General features: G+C 39.8%; 1 protein-coding gene across 1 annotated transcript; it reads left to right on the forward strand.

Annotated features, from left to right (window-relative positions):
- Positions 1–12,442: 12,442 nt before the first annotated feature.
- Positions 12,443–18,781, forward strand: LOC6632191 (mediator of RNA polymerase II transcription subunit 15). Its single transcript, XM_070211051.1, has 5 exons — positions 12,443–12,764; positions 14,544–14,736; positions 15,516–15,658; positions 15,715–16,648; positions 17,438–18,781. The coding sequence occupies exons 1-5, from the start codon at positions 12,750–12,752 to the stop codon at positions 18,238–18,240; spliced, it is 2,088 nt and encodes a 695-aa protein (XP_070067152.1). The 5' UTR covers positions 12,443–12,749; the 3' UTR covers positions 18,241–18,781.
- The last annotated feature ends 953 nt before the right edge of the window (positions 18,782–19,734 follow it).

Here is a 19,734-nt window from a genome sequence, read left to right on the forward strand (position 1 = left end):
ATTTGGTAAAATTATAGGGGATCGGGGATAGGGGATCGGCATGTAAATGTTAGTCAGACACACGAAATACATATCGTATAATTCATATAAATTTGTTGGGCCCAAAACTCTCCCCGGGGTGCATTTAACTAAACGCAGCGTAGGGCAGCTATGCCGAAGCCAGTTGACTGCCCGTGGCAATTATAAATTGTTGAAAATAATTTCATTAAAAATGTAAAAAGCGGCATCAAATAGAAAAGTGTGTATTATTAAAAGCGAAAGTTCTGGCCCAGTGCATGGAGTTGGGCAAGCGGCTGGAGCACAAACTGTAGACCAGGCGAATGTTGTCGTACATTTTGGAGTCGTTGTCCGTATCCGCCGTGTCCGTGTCCGTGTCCGTGTCCATGTCCATGTCCATGTCCGTGTCCGTGTCCGTGTCGGGTGTTGGCTACGTGCTGCCATTAACTTTGCTTTTGCCTTGCTCGCTCTCTTGCCAGAAAGACATTGTCCTGTTATTGTCCTTGTTGTTGTTGTTCGAACTTTGACTTCCTGTGCCCGAAAGGTTTGCACTTTGCGCCTGCTATTTGGTTTGCAAATTTAATGCGTTCGTAAATTTTCCACTGAAATTTCATTTACGTTAGTTCATTTCGAGTGCTCTCTAACCAGCTCCTGCCACCCCCTAGCCTCTCTTCACTTCACTCTACTTCTGTCCTGGCCAGTTAGCAGTACGTACGTATGTTTTTAGTGCCATCATTTGAGCTTGAGAGAAATATACGTACAATTTTGCCGTTTGCTGCCGAAATGCGTGCTGCATTTGTTGGTGGGGGCCGCAGGAAATTAAATTGGCAACTTTACATAAATCGTTATCCACTACCAGAGTTCCCCGAGCCATCCATTGGGCAGCTACCTTTTCACTTATCGTTTAGGCTTTAGTACCTGCAACTGTTGGCTACACACCTGCCAACTGAACGCCCCTCGACTGTACACAGTTGGAAAGATATATATATATATAAAGAGTGAGAGTTTTTGGTATTCCCACAAGGTGTGTATAGAAATAGAAATATGCTGGCGATCAGGACAAGCTAGATCCCTAGATTGTACCCTCACAATGCTGAAAATTTGAAGCCGAGCAGAACCATATCGCTTTCCTTAAATAGTATGAAGCGATTAAGCCCGATTAGCTTGATGAGAAATGTATTTCCTTAAGCACTAAATTGCAGTTTTTATGCACCATGAACCGAACCTAGATCTGCCTAAGTTAAGCGCAACTAAAAATTAAAGAACTTTCGTTAATAAAATTACTTCAAATAATTGTAATTTACAATAAAAATGAGAATTTAAAAAAAAACAAAAATTGACGAACCAAAAACTGCATTTAAATATGTAAGAAAGCTGCTTCACGAACCAAATGTTAAGACCACCGAACCACTGAACATTTTTGTTAGTACAAAAGCATTCCTCTCTGCAAAGCAGTAAATGTTTGGAATTTAACTCTTCTATTGCGTTATTGTTGTTATAATTATAGCTTTATGAAAGGGAAGGACTTGTCTTTAATTTAGCTACATTCCCGTCGTTCGTAAGTACAAACAGCACTAATTGTTTGGCTCTCTGTAGAAATACGAGTAGGAAGCAGTTAGCATACAATTATTTCAGCTAATTTGCTCTAAATGATACTTGCGCGTGTGTGTGTGTGTGTATGTGTGCGTGTGTGTGTTTGTGTGTGCGTGTGCTTGTGCTTATAAGTTTGACAGCGCAGCAGCATCTTGGCCAACATGTGGTATGAGTGATGGGCTTCAGCAGGATACGCAACCGAGCACCTAAATAATAACAGTCTGTTTATTTGTGCTGTTCACCTGAAATGAGCAGGGAGATGGCTTGAGTTTGCTCAAAAGTCACCCTCCTTAGCATGAGCAAGGGGAGAATTAATTCTGGGCCCTGGCGTTGGGCATAAAACGTTTATTTCAATTCACTTGAAATGTAACTAATTAAATGTTTCGGCGCAAATAAATCGTGGGAACAGCCCGTTACCCAAAAGGTGCAAACATCTAAGATAAGATTTACGAAAACGCATCAAAGTGCTGTCAAGGCTATAAATCTTTGACCACAAATTAATGTTGCCACGATAGTGCTTACAACTATAACAATATAATAATTATGATACTTTAATACAATCCTACTGTCAGTGGCAACTTTTGCTTTACAGACAAGCTGCTTGTATATAAGGAACGGTAAGAACGATAAAAGTTATGCCAAACTTTATATAAAGCTTAGCTAAATGCATATTAATAAAACTAAGTTAAGATATAAGAGAGAGAAATCTAGGGAAATAGCACGCTTTTAGCACGCTACCTTCAGGAAATATTTTGCCTAAACCTTTTGTACTTTTAAAGAACTTATTGTATCTGTAGCTCTAACTAAAAAGATGCAGCTAACATTAAGTTGATTGCAACATGTTAAGTTGTAGTTTATAGTAACACAAAAGATTTCGCCACTTAATGTAAGCATAATTAATTTTTGTTAAATAAAAAAAAAATCTATGCAATAATTCCAATTAATTTGTATAAGGAAATATTTTGATCTCGATATGGTTACAATGCAAAATGATTATGAACATTTTAGCATAGATCGCACACATATGTTTGCGGTTACAACGGAAAGATGATCCAGAGCATTGCAACAATTTGATATTGGATTTATGGCTTCCGCTGCCGCATTTTGTGGCATTTAAGGCGGTAATAGCTATTTAATTACATTATGTTAGTGGCATTCAAAAGTATTTCCAATTATATGAAAAACGAAAATTAAAACAAAGCCAAGAAAGCGAATAAACAGCAAAACCAACATGCATTTAGCAAAACAAGGCGGCTGCACAAAATAAATAAATATAATATATTAAAAAAAAAAGAAATAGCAACAAATATCTGCAAATTAGCTTAAATTTTGCACGCACGACTGAAACGCAGCGGCCCAAGCCGTCCCGGCCCGTCTTCAGTTCCACAGTTGCCGCCGATGGGAAGTGATATAATTGCTGGGGCAGGAAGCGTTAACTGACTGAATGAGTGACTCAACTTGACTACACTCCACACGACTCAGCTCGGCTCTCTGGCAGCTGGGATTCGTGCTAGAAAAACTCAATAGTATAGGCTTTGGTTGGGTTTGATCAACTAGCAGATGCCCTGCAACCTGCTGGCACTCTATATGTTGCATGAAAATTTTAATTTGACATCAATAAAACAATGCGAATAAAACAAAAAAAAAATGGAGATCCTTAATCTATCACAATCTGCCAACATTTGCTCACATCATATAAAGCAACTGAATCCAAAACAAAACAAATTGAGAACACCCTTTACAATTCTTCTGGTTGTACAGGGTGTGGGTAAGGCGAAAAAAAAGTAAATAAATACAAAGTATTCGAGTTGGCGAAGCGCCCAAAGTGTTGCACACTTGACTGCGTCCAGGCTGTTGGAACCGGGGAATGGGCACCGGGAATTGGTTGGTATGAGCTAGAGCAGTCTGGCGGAGCACGAGAAGAAGGAGGCGTGGCCGACTGGCAGCTATATGTGGCTTTATACGGTTTTCCATAGCCCAATGCCAGCGGCGTTTTTCATGCTGATGAGACGCGGTGCCTGGCGCAGATAAAAATTCATTTCACAAATGAGCTTTGCATTTGGCCAAAAGCGAATTCTCGATCCCTGCCAGCTGCTTGTGGGTCATCCTGTGCGTGCTTGTTCCCTTATTCCCTTCGAGCTCAAGTGTGTGCACACACATTCCCACATTTAACGTAGTGTGTGCTGTTAATCAACGATTTCTCACATTAACATTTTCCACATATTAATATATTTATGATGGGATATGAATATCAATGTGCAAAATATCCCCATGCAAATGACAGGCAGCTCGCATTAAGGAGCTTCCCTCTGGGTTTCGGTAACAATTACTTTTCGAGTGCTTTATATACTTTAATGTTTCGATTGAACTGTAAATTTGAAATGCAATTAGCTGACTTCAAATCGAGAACTCTTCCCATATTCTCTAAATCTATAAGAATCTGAAAATAAACTGCTCAGTCCTAAGCGTAGCTCGTAGATTATAAGAGCTAAAGGCAACTAATTAGTTTTTTTGTATGCCTTATATATCTTAATTGAGATCTTTTATGTTGTGTCCAGATTCTATATAAATCAGAATATTTCATTCTATGCATTTTTTCGCCTACATTCCCCGAAAGTGGAAAAACAAATAAGTTATATTCCAGTATATTTGACTTCTTGATTTAATATTTTAAATGTCACTCTATATATATTTAAAAATAAAAATGAGGCCTGAACACACTATTTAAAAAAAAGTCCAAAGTATTTCACTTTCATCAATGCAAAAATAGAATGCAAAAGCGCAGTTGTCGACCTTATCGGTTCCTTCTGCAGCTATTGTGGTGCAATGCCAATGGTTTTGGCTTTTTGTGCGATTATTTATTCATTTTTGATAGTTTGAGTGCCACCATTTTCAGTTAAACGCTCGCCTCATTGTTGCAACCATAGCAGTCGCAAAATGTACATAATGACCTAAACTAACTTCCCAATCATGCGCCCATTGTGAGTTGCTCTCCGCCCCAAACCAAATGCCGCATTCACCGCCGAGATATCAGGGCATATACTATCTCCAACCGGGCGACAGCTTGCTAAATTCCGAGCTGAAATTTTGTTGTGGTACTGGGTGAGGGCATGGGCGAGTGCATGGTCGGGTGTGTATCGCACTTGTGACTCCTCACCAAATATTTATACTGCGCATTCGAATATTCAGTGAACAAATCGACGCTTGGTCAGCAATTGCATTTAAATAGTTTTTCATTTGACTGGGCAATTCGCGTAGTTCCTCTGCCCGGCCAGTTCGACTGTGTTTATGACGGCCGTCTTTTTGTACGCTTGGCATTTGGTATGTGTTTTGTGTACATTGGGCAGCGATTTCATTTTGGCCAGGGACTCGGCATGGAATTGTCACGTTCAATGATGCAAAACGGTTTGAAATCGAACCGGTTCAAGGCGGGACCCTTAACTCAACGAGTTTGCCAAGAAACAAGAGAACTAAGCTACAATATTCTCAAAAATCAAACGCTTTTAATTAACTCTGGGCCATAAACATTGGATTTATCCAGCCAATGCCAATTTTGGTTGGACGTCAAATTTAGCCCGCAATTTCAGTAAATATTTACGAATTGCAATATTTTCAGTAGAACGGGCAATTACCAACTAAACCATTTAATAGTTACACAAAATATTTAAGACTATGTGACAAAACTAGGTTTGAACTAAAGCCTGAGGTCATGGTTGTGGAAAACCAAATTCTCAAGCCGAACTTCAAGGCAGGGGAGTTGCTTTTGAACCTTAAGCAACCCGCCGACAATTTATTAAATGTTAACCCATTTCATGTTGTTCTTGCTGGGGAATTGTTGCATAGTATGAGGTGCCGAAAAGTATCTTAAATTCGTTCACGATAAATCTAATCCAATGAAAATATTTTATGTCTGAAGGCAAATTTTGTTTTCACAAATGAATAAGTTTTGGTTAACGAATCAAAAGCGAAAGGTTATCAAGTTAAATTATAAAATACTTAAATGATAAAACAGCTAAGGAAGAATACCCTGTTTACGTAAACAGGAAACAATTCAACAAAATAAAGAAAAAGTATATGAAAATAGGAAAATTAAGGAAAAAGAAACAGGTTATATCAAAAGTATTTACAAAATTATTAAGACAACGTTGATACAGCTCTTACATGAGAATCGCATAGAAGAGCGATCCGCATGCGAAATGCAAATATTGGCATTTGCCTGTTTCTCTTTATTTTTTGATCACTGTCTCTTCTTTCTATAATTACTTTATGTATCTATCTCTATCTCTCTCTCTCTCTCTCCCTATTTCTCCCTCTCTCTATCCATCTATCTCTTTCTTTATTTGCAGTTATTTAAAGTTGGGTACGAGTCATAATCAAGCACTTTTGTCTGAAGCATTCTAAGTTGGATTTATTTATAGCAGGTTAAGCGGTGCTATGTTTATTCCCTTGTCCAATTAAACGCGTTTTGCTGCCCGCAAAAAAAAATAAATATAAACGACAAACTTTTTTGATTAAAATTTAAAAAATAAAAACGTTGTTTTTTTCTGGACTGGGCAACCGGGCCACAAGTTTCGGCGGGGCAACAAGTGGCGAGCTGTAACGCTGGCAGGCGATCAATTTGTGTGTGTGTGTGAGGGCTGACGGCTGGGGGCGTGGCAAGTGCATAAGGCGCTAAGCAAAAAGTACGAAATAAATTACAATAACAATAAACTGAAGTGGCTGCCTAACAGCCACGTCCTGTCTCGCATCAATAGCCCGCCCGTGCCGCCTGGGCCGGTCCGTAGCGCCAGCGGGCGCAGCGGCTGTTTCAATTGCAACAACGCCTCAAGTTGTTTACTGGCAAAACTTTAACCAGAAAAATTACAACATCGCCGCAAATTATCTGCGCCAGTGTCGCAGCTTAAGCAGCAGCAACAGCAGCAACAAATTGGCATAATTTCAATGTGAAACTTATTCAAAGTCAATTGTTGGCAGGCGGCGCGGCAGCAGCATCCAAACTGCGGGTAGGTGCCATGCCACGCCCAGCGTGCCTAAAACGCCCCAACACCCAAGCGCTTCAATTGCGCACACATTCGGCAGCAACAACAACAACAACAACAGATACAAATGAGCATTTGAAGCATTTTCATGGAAAACTTTTTCTTTATCCACGTCCGCGTGTGCGGGTTTTATATCACTTTTTTTTATATATACATATACATATATATTTTTTTTGTAAACTGTTTTTCTTTTTCTCGCTAGCGCTGAAATCGTAATGAATAATTTTGCTTTTAACTGTTTGGGGAGCCCCGACAGCGGGGCACAAAATCTGAATCTCAATCCGTATCTGGTTCGGTTCGTCAACGTGGTGGCTGCGGCCGTTGGGTTCAGTTTTTGGCTTGGTTTGGCTTAAGTTTGCTTTGTTGACAACCTGACTCAGCGACAGTGGCGTAGGCAGAAAGTGACAAATCAAAGAGGGGAATTCATTCAAAACAAATATGTAAATACATTTCAAGTAAGACCTTGCATTGAGACAACCAAGCAACAAAGTTTTGAGGGCTTAAATCACGGCCTGCGGATATGTACGGATAGGTAATGAGGTCTTATGCGAAGTATGAAAAAAAATAGTTCAATTCAAAAGTGAGTCCAATATACAGCTTTAAGCTTAGAGACTGATCAGAAATGCTAACTTCTAATAATAAAAAAAAATATTTCTAGCTTTTAATCCTTAATCTTCGACATTTTGAACAGTGTGTATATCGTATTAGTACCTACAAGTGCGTGCATACCAGAAAAATAAAATATTTGATAGTTCATATTTAAACTCACCCAGGTCTTATCCAATATCCACTTTTCGTCCCACCACTGGCCACATTTTGTCAACGTTCAGCATTAAAAGGAAGTCAGCCTCCACAGTTGCTTTGTAAAGTGGAAATCTTGTTTTTCATTTGAAGAAACTGAAAAAAGCAATCTAAGGAGTAAAACGCGCAATGCTAAAGCAATAAACACAAAGAGTAGTGAAAAATTTACCGAAATGCATTAACGATTCGCGCTATTCCAATATGTGGCAAGCCAAATATAAACACATATGAATGTATTCGACATGAGCATGAGCTATGAATAATAATAATAAACATTAATTGGGTTAAAATTTCTTAAAATGTTTACATTTCTTTCTTTTTCTATTTCACTGTCAGAGACACATTTTCAATTTTAACTTAAAATTAATTTCTAAGTTAAATAATAAACACTTTAAAAGCCTTTTATCAAACTTAAATTTGCTTTCAAATTATTTGGCAAAGGTGGAGTGAAGGATTAAAGGAGTATTAAATATTTGTTGGCAAAATCTTAAAGCTCAAAAGCTTCACATTAAGCTCTAATGTGCTTTGAAAACTTGGAATTGTTTTAATTTGTGGTACATTTTGTATTTCCTTTGTAGTAGAGCATGCGTAGTGTGTATGCGGCCGAGACTGCTTAAAGAAGAAGGCCAACAGTGGATGCGATTTGACCGCATAGTCAAAGCCATTTAAACCAGTTCACTTGCAAGCAGCTACGCTTAAGCCAGCCTGGAGCCGGTTGGCCGGGCAACTATTTTGATGCTGTTACACCCATTGATGCAACAACAGACAACTGGCAGCACTCAAAGGCGCGTTTCCGTGGCAATAAACGGCTTGCTTCCTTTTGGCATCAAAACTTGTTTTTGAGCAAGCGCCAGCTTCAATGCAACAGCTTCAGCTGGATATATGATGTTGGCGCTGAAGCAGCTGTTGCGCTGATTTAGTTTCGTCTGCCCACTCGCACAGCGATTGCATAAGGCTTTTCATTTCGCTTTCCTTTTGGATACACGCACTCCGTTTCCTGACATGTTGATGGAGTCAACTCTTAATACATAGCTAGATTGGGCGAGCTAATTAGTTAGTTGCCAGGCAAACAGACAGACAGACAGCCGGCCGGCGAACCAGCCAGCCAGCCAGTCAGCCGAGTGGCCGCCTTTTTTGGCCGCATACGCAATATGGCCAGCTAACTGGCCAACAGTAGTTGGCAAAAATATAAAAACCCGACTATTCATCATGAAATACCATTTTATGATTATGAAATGACATCAAATTTAATGACAAGCCAAACACTTGCACAATTTGATTTTCGCAATTGCGGCCTCCTCTCTATATAACTACGCACATTTCATAGGAATTTCGATATTGCCAATTTCACAGTTGTCACATTAGTAAATCTGACTAATTTCCAATTTTCGCTCATCAAACAAATCGTATCTCATTTTTTGGGGCTGGCAAATCGACCTTTCAGTGTTGTTCGATTTGTGATATCATATTCTGACCAGTTTTTTAATAATTTTAATTTTGGAAAACGTTTGCCATAAATTCGAGCAACAAATCTTTTATTAGCTTCATTTTGATATTCAGCTTGTGACTCATGCAGCCTTATTGGCCCAAAAGTGTATTGCGATTTTATGCAATTGGCTGCTAATTTGTATCAATTCGATGTGGCATTTAAATTAGGCAACTTCCTCCATTTAAGCTACTTTTTGCAGAGAACACAGTCACAGCTCTATAAAAGGGCTTATTTACATTTAATTTTAAGAAACTTGTTTAAATTACTTCAACTGTAATTTGCATAAAGTGCAAATCGGTAAAGCGCTAATATTTTTCACTTTATATTTAAGGCCAGGATCAGCTGCCCTTAAATACCTATCCCTTGAGCTTCAAGATCTTTCAGCCGTATGTATGAGAGTATGAACTATTTTTTTAACTGTTTTTACCAAACAGAACTTCTATTCCGATTCGTTAAAAGTCGTTTTACATAAAGGTTCGATTGGGTAAACCAAATAATGTGTATTCTACTGCAGAGGGAGCATTGCATGAAGCAAGTCTTCAAGAACACACAAAGTTGCGACTGTCTATTTTAATCAGATCTCCCGATTGGTTAAATGTGCTCTTGATGCTTTCTTTCACTGCATATACTTGTCAAAGCCAACCCAAAGCCTAACACAATATCATAGAGCTGCAATAGGAACAATCTAACATATAATTGAATAATTCTTTAAATCTTGCTTATAACTTGGTTAAATATGCCCCCAACATTTAAGTATAAGTAGAAATAAAGTTTATCAAAAATTTAGTACAATTCGAGTCAAAGCCAATAGACAATTTTGGATGGTTCGGTGCAAGGTTTGAGCCAATACCTTTACTAAATGGCTCGATTCGTGGAGCTGAATACATTTTTTTATTTGTCGAAAATCGAAATTCTCGTTAAAAGTTAACTTTTCATGACAAGAAAAAAGAAAACTTTACAATAATATTAATAATAACGTTTTTTATATATAAAGTTCGCTTCAGTCTAAAGTTAGTCTGTTTTTAGCACAACTAACCAGCCATTTGATTGATCACAATATCGCAAAATTCAAAGCATCAGTCAAAAAAGCAAGCTGAAGATGTCTTTAATATTCGATGTGGCATCTTCTTCTTGCCACCTGTCAAACATGGAGAGTTGACGAATACTTTACATGTATTCAGAGTGTGCACTCATACTCAATTTACTTGTATCCGCCGTAGAGCTGCCCAACACTAAGCCGGAGCAACAAAAGGCGCGCGGGTTGACAATTGTAAGCACAAACAAGAACAATTACAGGACGAACAACGTGCAGGATGTGAGTAGCTCAGCTAGAGAAAGACATAGACAATGATAGAAAGGCAGAGTGAGAGAGAGAGGGAGAGGAAGGAACAAGCCGATTGCTGTGTTGTGCTGTGGCAGCACTTTTTAATCCTTGTTCTGTATGTGAGAAGCACCTTAATCTGTGCCATGTACCTCATAAACAGGCGCAGGACGAACCACAGCTGCTGTAAAAGGCTTTTGTTATTTTTTAGTCAACGTTTGCACTGCTAATTATAACTGTTTTACACCGGTGCTGGCCCCAGCAGCAGATTCTCCCTATATGGCGGCAGCTCGGCAGAAGCATTCAACATGCAGCAACTGACACACTTTATGTGACTCGTCCGCAAATTGGTGCCTTTCATTTGATGTAACATGGGCATTTGTGGACATCATTTGGCTGTTGCCGCATTCGAGCTGCAGGAGTCACAGCTAAGTTTTACTGAAAGCCACTTAATTTTATTAGGAACGCTCATAAAGTTGTCGTCGCTGTGGGTGTTGAATGTGCCTAGCAGTTTTTATAGTGCCAAATACCAAATGAATGTAAAATTTGCAATGCCTCTTGTATAATAACAGTCCGATATGCTGAAAGTGAAAGTCAACAAAAGTAAGAGTTGTCCAGTCGGCAGCTGATTAACGAATACGATTCTCTTACTCTTTCGACTTTCTGCTATTTTAAAATACAGTGAAAACTCTTCTAATGGACATTGCTTTGAGGCGGACAGAACTCTAATATTTGTTGAAACAATAATGACTCTCCTGGACGGGTCACCTTTTAAATAGACGCTGCCAATATGTTTATATCAATTGCGAACAATCATTTTTGGAAAAGCTGCAGACATATATATTTGAAAATAAATTTGTAAAGCAATTATCTTTCATTCCCCCCATGAAACGGAAACTTATCACGATAATTGCCCAAAGCTCGCCCATTTGATTTAACCAAATACACTTTGATGCCTAGTTAGTTGTCCCTCAGAGTATAGCTCTTTGATTGACCCACTCCCGAAAAACTAGAAAAATTCAGTCGGTCACTTACCGCTGGATACTCTCGTTGCACTACTTCGAATTGAAAGCCACTCGAGCAGCAACCACTTCAATTCCATATACTCTTGTCTGTGCACCATGGTCGTTTAGTTGGCTGTCAGTGCAGTTCCCAATGGTCTTCAATTTCCTGGGTAAGATAAAATACAAAGTAAGTACACATGTCCTCCATGGTCACTTTAACTGCAATCGCTTCAGTTACAAGTTATAAGTGATCACGTGTCATTCGCGGTCAGTTAGCTGGTTTTTCCAAGAGTTGTCATTTCCCATGGAGAATTCGCTGACATAACGCTAGTTCTTGATGCTTACTAACTGAATTTACTTGCATTTTCGTTTAGCTTTTGTGAACATTAACAGCAAGCACCCAGAACGAAGCTAATTAAAGTTTAAATGCTTGGCGCATGTATACGGCTGAGCTATGCAGATGCAGAGAGAGATTAATAAATATAAGCTAGGGAACGCAATAAATTCCAATGCAAATATGAAGCACAAGCTCATAAACTAGAAACAGACGTTAATGGCGAAAGCATTGTAGCTGGAGCCCGGGGCAAAAGGAAAGGGGTGCGGCGAGCCGAGGAGCAGCAGTAAGCGGCAGGAACAGAGCCACGACACGGAAGCTGTTGCACAAGGGTACAAAGAATGACAACAGCAAAGCCTGCAGCAGACAGCAATAAGCAAAGTGGGTGGTGGGTGCAAAGTAAACTGCATGCAGCTGGCGGGCAACAACAGAGCTTCGCGCTGACCAAAGCCAGCTAAGCCAAGCGACTTCATGTTGTTGTTGTTGTTGTTGTTGTTGTTGTTGTTGTTAAGTAGAATTTGCATTTTGCGGCAGCAAAGTGAAAAACAAGAAAACTCAAAGAGCCGCCTGCCAGCACAACTGCTAATTGGTTGCAATTGCTGTTGCACTTCATGTGGCAACAAAGCAATGACAGTGTCGCTGACAATGGCCAAGGCCGCTAATGATAATCAAACGATAATGGTCATGATTATGCTCTATATGGCAGCAGTTGGAGCGGTTGCAGCAGCAGCAAAACGCAAAGAAAAACAACAGCTGAATAAACGTTGCTGCTGGCCAGGTGCTTGCACCCATGTTGCAAGTTGCAAGTTGCATGTGGCTCGAATGCTGCCAGCCTATAAATTGCAATGCCAACGCGCTGCCAATTTCACTCTCACTTTGTTAGCTAACACGCGCAGCCAAACAGCAAACAGCAAACAGCAAACTGCAAACGGCAAACGGCTCGTCTTTCAACGCACACGCCGCGTATACGTAATGTTTAATTAATTACAGCTCGTACCGCAAACAATATAAAATTGAATCAACTAACGTAAAGCAAGACAATGTTTGTATTTTTTTTAAGTTCTGTTCTGTTTTAATTCAGCGTGAATATATGCATAAATACTGCAACTTTTTTTTTTTTATCAAATAAAGTAAAAACTATCAAAGAAAAAAAGCGAGTACAAAACGAAAAATGTCGCTCATAAAGGTGAATACATTATAACTGTAACAAAAACAAACAAAAAAAAAAAAATCTGCGAAATTTATAATTTTTAACATAAATAAATGCGCTTTGATTAACTTGTGCTCAAGTTCATAAATGCAGCTAGTTGTTTTTATGGCAATCTGCATAAATTTAATGATGCCATTTTGCAGCAGGTGGCTTTTAACTAATTAGCCAAATAAAATAAAAAATAAATAACAAATTTAATAGATGTAAATTAACTGAAAATGCAAATAAAATGAATGCAGCTCTTGTGGCGCATGATGAATAATATAACATAATGCCGCTCAGCATATTAAATTGAATTTATTAATAGCTTTTTAACCATTTTTTTTGTTTTTTCGCCACAAAGTAACAAATTCGTGTTCAATCTTAATGCGGAGCATACATACTAATTCTCAGATTCTTTAAATGTAATGCGATGTAGAAGTCGGTTGGTGCTAAGATCTCACTAATAAGTTAGGAGCATAGTTGTCAATTGCTGCGTTTAATTGGAGTTCCTTCTCGTTGAGCGATTATTGGAATAAACAATGGTATAGCATATAAAATAGAAATTCGAAGCTTAGTCATCGGCAATATGTTGTATTAAGCAGCAACTCGAGATGCAGTCCAGGACTAATTAGTTGTCCAACAGACTCAAGGCATTTGGGCCTCGAGTTCCAGGCTAGTGTACGATGTGTCAGCCATTAGCTGACTACTATGCCAGCTTTTAACTGTATACGTTACAACTAAAACATCAATAATACTTTCTAAATATACCCAAACAAAAAGAAAGTATCAATTTTAAAGCTGAGCGACCTTAGTTTGCATACAAAATATATATTTTTAATCAAGTCGAGTGTGCTGGCCTTACACATTTAGTTATATCGACTAGGCTCTTGATGCTGATCATGGCGAATATGTATATATACTGTATGGAGTCGCAGTTGTCTCCTCCAAGACGATACTCTAATACCCTATAAGCTCAGCTAAGCTGTGTGCTTGCGAAGCATGCAACGTGGAGCTGGCGTAGCTTGGGTTTCAATTAATAGCCTTGGCAGCTGCTGCTCATTCCTTTTGGCAATGAATTGTTTTGGCTAATTAAATTTCCGCATTTCGTTATTCCAATTGAATGTTGCTAGCCATTGTCTTTCAGTCTGGCAACGATTTCTGCATCCAGTGCCATTTGCAGACCCGAAGATTGGCCATAAAGCACATCTGCCTCGGGGCATGCAACACAAACTTGAAACTGTGTTGGCAACCAATTACAACTATAACTGCGCTTTGTTGTAGCTAAAACATTTCGAACTGTGATCAGGTTCGTTGCACGTGGCACAGAGCCCAGCGTTTGTCTGCAGCAGCATAATTAATAGTTTTTAATTATGTTGTACAGTGCAATTATGATTGTAATTGCAACTTGCAACTTGCAACTTGCAGCAACAACTGTAAAAACAACAGTTTGCTTAATCGTGTGCGCTGTCGCAATTAAATTAATAATTGCATTTATAAATCAATTTAATTAAATTATGCTGAAATTATAGTGCAACTAATGTATGCAACACAATAATATGCAGCATGCAACATTCGTCATAAAATGTACAACAATTTTAGTACATTAAAAATAAATATTAAAACTGACATTTTGCATGATGCGCAAATGATGCTAAATAAATAATAAAATGATAAAATATGCAAATTAAAATACAATATTAAAGCCAACATACGACTCACCCGTTCTCTCTCCCTCCCTCCCTCCCTCCCTCTCTCTCTCTCTCTCTATCGCAGTCTCTGTATTTTTGCCACGCCCTGCTTGCAGCGTTGCTCATATGCTGCATTGTCGCTGGCATTGCCGCAGAGCTGGAAACCAAGCCAACGGATGCCCAAGCAGCCGCCGAAGCAGTCCTTACCACAAAACTAACACCCAGCGTCGAGGAGCCAAAGAGCAAAACCGAGAAACGTGATTCCTCGGACCAAACAGGTAACGATTCACCTATAGCCTCTATAAAAGACAAGCCCTAGTCCTTAATGCTTTAATGCTTGCACATATTTGCTTAGATTTTAGAAATTAAGTTCAAATGAAACGATTTGAATACTTGGTTATCAAATATACAATTCGATTTGCTTTAACTCTGCCTCAAAAATCATATTAGATCAAATTGAAAAACAGAGTCCTTTTCAAATAACTATAACGTTTTTTTTTTAAGTTTTTAAACAAATATTTATAAATTAATTTGTGATTTAGTTACTTTATTGGCAGAAAACTCAAATACATATGTATGTAGCCGAGTTTTTAATAACACTTTTTCGAGAGTTTAATTGATTTGATCTTTTCGTTCTAAATTTCTATTTCAATTTATTATTCATAATGAAACATTCATTTCAAAATGCAGCTGAAAGCATTTCTTTTGCTTGAATTGTCGTCAGAAGTCGTTGAAAATATTTTATAAATATTTTTCCAAATGCTTTTCAGAATAGTGAAAGTATAGTAGATACCTTTATACCCTTTACAATTGGTGCAGGGTATATGAAAAGTCTTTAGATTTAGCACTTAAGCTAAAATAATAATAATAATAAACATCTACATTGTTGGGATCATAAATCGTATTTAAGTAACATGTAATATTTTAATTAATTTCAATTTATTATTAATATATAGCTTAATGAAATTAAGTTATATATATATTGATTTTAATTAATTTCAATTTATTATTAAAATATAACTTAATTAAAACTCGTTTCACGTTTTTATACCTGCAGCTTCGGGTTATATAAGCAAACCAGCCAAAGAAACGCCCTTCCGACCCATTTACCCATCCGCAGCATACTACGAGGCCGCAGATAGTGGTTCCATCTTTGGGCCCACCACGGTGCGTTATACGGCAGCCGATGCACCACCTCAGGTATGCAGTAAAAGCCGCAGCAGCGCAACAGAATTGAATTAACTTCAATTTTGCAGAGCTACTACGATAAACCGGAAAGCGGCAGCATTCGATATGTGCCGCCAACCGCTGTGGAACAGAAGCATGCCTCTGCACTGGTTGGGCTGCCCGGGCCACTGCAATTTTTACAGCAGCAGCCACAGCCACAGCAACAGCAGCAGCAGCTGCCTCCGCATCGATTCAGATTCGCAGTGCCACCGCAAGTGGAGCTCTATCAGCGACCGGCAGCCAAGTCACCCGCAACGAACTCCATTTACAGCTACATGGAGCCGGAGCCGAGCCTTTATGAACGCGCTGGTCCGCAGCAATATCAATTAGCAGCAACAGTAGCTGCACCGCAGCAGCAGGTGCCGCTGCCCGGGCAGCGTGTGCAATATATTATTGCCATACCGCTTTCGTATATGCGGCAGCTGCAGCAGCAACTGAGCGCCGGCCTGCTGCCAGCGCCGCCCAGCACCGCCGCCAGCAGCACCACCAGCAGCAGCACCACCAGCACAACAACAGCAGTACCAGCAACAGCTGCCGCCGCAGCTAGTCATCCCCTTATGCAGGTGTTCGGTCCGCTGGCTCGGGATCATCAGGGCATGTACAGGCCGTACTATCAGTCGGACTTAGTCGGCGCACCGTCAGCTGTGCCCACTCCAGTGGCCACCTATGGCCAGCACTATTTACAGATTCCCGCCAATGTGTTGCTCGCTGCCGCACAGCAACTGCAGCAACAGCAGCAACAACAACAGCAGCAACAACAGCAACAACAGCATCAACATCAACAACACCATCAAACTGTCTATCCTAAGGCAGCTCCAACGCCCGCTTCTGTCTATCAGCCGATCATATATCAGACGCACCCAAAGCTGCAGCCGCAACCGCAGCTTCATCTGCAGCGTGTTTATCAGCAGACGCCAACGATCTATGCTGAGCAGCCAGTAGGCCAGCAAACCACTTTATACGGTATGTAAATAATATCTAATCATGATTTTAAATGCTCACTTCGAGAAGGGGTCATAGGAGAGCGGAATGAATCAATACTTAAACCAAGCCATTTTGTCAAAATAGAACTGAACCGAAAGCCTAAATCGCCTCTAAATCCTTTGGGAAAGACTTGTTCATCCAAATGGATTTATATAACCATAATTGTTAGATGCCAATTTTAAAAAAGCCCTGAATTTCGATTTGAAAATATTTGAAAATATTTTCAATAGAACGGACAACTATAAATTAAGTTTTTATATAATGTAATATCATAAATGTTGGCCGTTTGCTTTCTTAAGCTTTCAAGATTTAGGGACAATAACTTATTTTTAAAATTCTTATAAATAATGATGCGTTCTTTATTCATTTCAAATATTTCACTTTAGTTGACTTTACAGTTTGTTGCCAGCTTTTTATTAGAATAGTTGTGTAGAAAGATGTTAACAACATGCATAAAAACACACAACGGCAACAGTTCATAAATTGCAACCTCCAGTCCAACCACTGTGCTTGTTTTCACTGTCAAATTGACTGCTATACCACAAAGTCGAAAACTGAACACACACATGTTGCTGATGTGCTTAACATAACCTCGCTGCGGGCTGTAAGCACAACTGTACCGGAGAGTGGATCTGGCAATTAGTGTGCATTTCATGCAGTGTGGCAACGCTGGCGTTCACTGTGCCATTGGCAATGAGGGTCCGACGAGTGTTGATGCTCTGATGACAACGTTAATATGACTGGATTACATTTACTTCTATTTTGCAGCATATCCGCTACACCAGCAACAACAGCAGCAGCAACATCAGGCGCGACTATTGCGACTGGGGCTCAAGCAGGCAGAGCAACAGCACAAATATGCGACCGTGCCAACAGCAGGAGCTCCTTCCGCTTCGGCACCAGCAACAACAGCAGCAACAACAACATTGGTGTTGCCCACGGCAGCTACACACGAACAGCAGCAGCAGCAGCAGCAGCAGCAACAGCAACATCAGGCATTGCCCCTCGTCCACTACAATCCAATTTATGTGCAGGCACCAGCCGAACAGCAACATCCTCAGCAGCAACATCAATTTGCAATATTGCCACGTTTTAGCAATAATAACCCAAAGGCGGCTTACAATCTAGCACATGAATCAACGCCACCAATTCATGTTGTCCGATTGACAGCAGCGAACGCATTGGGACAGCAACAACCACAGCCAATACACCATTACCATACCTACCAGCCGGCGTTGCAACACCAACAACAACACCAGCACCCACAGCAACAGCAATTCTATCAGAGCCATCCCGGGCCGCTGTCCAGCTATGCCGAGGAGCAACAGCACTCCCAAAGTCCAGCCGTAATACCATACTTCAGCCATCCGGGCGCCGTGCACTATGGCACGCACTTGCATCATCCGGCATCAGCAGCAACTGCAGCAGCAGTGAGCACTAAACAGCAGCAACAGCAGCGACTGGCGTCTGCAACAACCGCAACAAGTGGAAGGCTGACAGGTGACAAAAGCCCGAGCGGTGTGGGGGTCAAGCAGGCAACAGCCGCCGCGAATATTGTGAAATATCCCTAAGCGCTGATGCAGACGACAGCCAGCAGCAGCAGCAACAGCAGCAGCAGCGACAGCAGCAGCTATCAAGTGCACGGCAGCAACATTTTGCTTCCGGCCATTTTGTTTTTGTGTGTATGTGTGCATGACATGTATGTAATGTGCGCATGCCTGTGTGTGTGTGTGTGTGTGGATGTATGTGTGTGTGTGTGTGTTATTTTTCCATATTTCTATAAACACGGTTTGAGCTTTGCAGTTGCTATTGTTGCTGCTTTTACTTGTTGTTGCCACACAGCTAATTATTTTGCATCATATTTCAGCCGCATAAACATTAAAAATGTTTTTTACACTCTTTTTTATGCTCTTTGTTATTATTACACTTTTTTTTTTAGAGTGTGTTAAATTTTGGTGCTGTACAGCGTATGATTCACCACGGTTAATTAACTTAATATTTGTTTCAACTTTATTATTACCATTCGTTTTGCCAATTGTCGCGGTGGTTTTTGTGTAAATAATTGAAATTTAAAATATATACTGTGCTAGAAACTCACATATTTATCTACGACACTTGTTGTTTTATTTAATAAATTACAAATTTTTTAGTTTTTTTTTTGCCCACCTGCAACATAAATTGCTTCGAATTCCAATCACACATTCCCATTAGATCAGCTCTACGAGCTGGATAAGCTGTTATCTGTTTTCCACCCATATTTCGACAGTGTGGGTGAATTTTCAAAAAATGTTAGAAAACAATTTATTTATTGATTTGCAAAGAGGGTATGCTAATTATGTCACGAAATGTGTAAACGTCTTCGATTCCGTCAAATATATATATTCTTGATCAGTTTCAACAACTGTCTATCCGTCTATCAAAGCAAGTCTCTTAGACAGGATGCAACTTTGCACTTTGTTATCAGAATCGTCTTAAAGCTCTCTACTATGCTTCTTATGACCAGCAGCAAAGTAATATGCACACATATATGCACCCATATTCAAATCCTTCTGTAAACTAACTAGAACTCCCTATCATACACTTAATTGGCTTCTATAGGAACAACCAGTCGAAAATAAAACTTTAGTACCAGAGCACTTCGCAGACATATGTCTAAATGGGTATCTTATGTAGCCCTACTTTCTCGCTTAAGTTTAATCAGCTTAAGGATATTCGTTCGATGTTTTAAAACCGTTTAAATAATTTTAATTACAATGATAATGCATTGGGCAATGACAAATCGTAAATCGCACGTAAATCGCACATTCGTTAACCGACTTATGCGGGCTTTGGCCAGTGTATCGCTCCGGCCATGGTTAACTGGGCTTGTTAAGCGTGTTGTCATTTAATTGAAAACATTTGTGAAAATCTGATTAAGCTGAATGCATAAGCTCTGATTTCGTCATAAGCGGGATGTCAACCGCAGCGGCGGCGGCTTCAATTAAAACTCTCGCATTTAATGAACGTCTATTAAGAACTAAAGCAGGTGGCATGTAGCGTGTGGCGTGCGGCGTGAGGCATGCGGC

This window comes from Drosophila virilis, chromosome X, assembly GCF_030788295.1.
Source record: "Drosophila virilis strain 15010-1051.87 chromosome X, Dvir_AGI_RSII-ME, whole genome shotgun sequence".
Taxonomy (NCBI): domain Eukaryota; kingdom Metazoa; phylum Arthropoda; class Insecta; order Diptera; family Drosophilidae; genus Drosophila; species Drosophila virilis.

What these genes read in the sequence shown, in the direction of transcription:
- LOC6632191 (XM_070211051.1), top strand. An exon ending in TGATTCCTCGGACCAAACAG is followed by an intron (nt 14,737 to 15,515) that starts GTAACGATTCAC and finishes TTATACCTGCAG; the next exon opens with CTTCGGGTTATATAAGCAAA. An exon ending in CCAGCAAACCACTTTATACG is followed by an intron (nt 16,649 to 17,437) that starts GTATGTAAATAA and finishes TCTATTTTGCAG; the next exon opens with CATATCCGCTACACCAGCAA.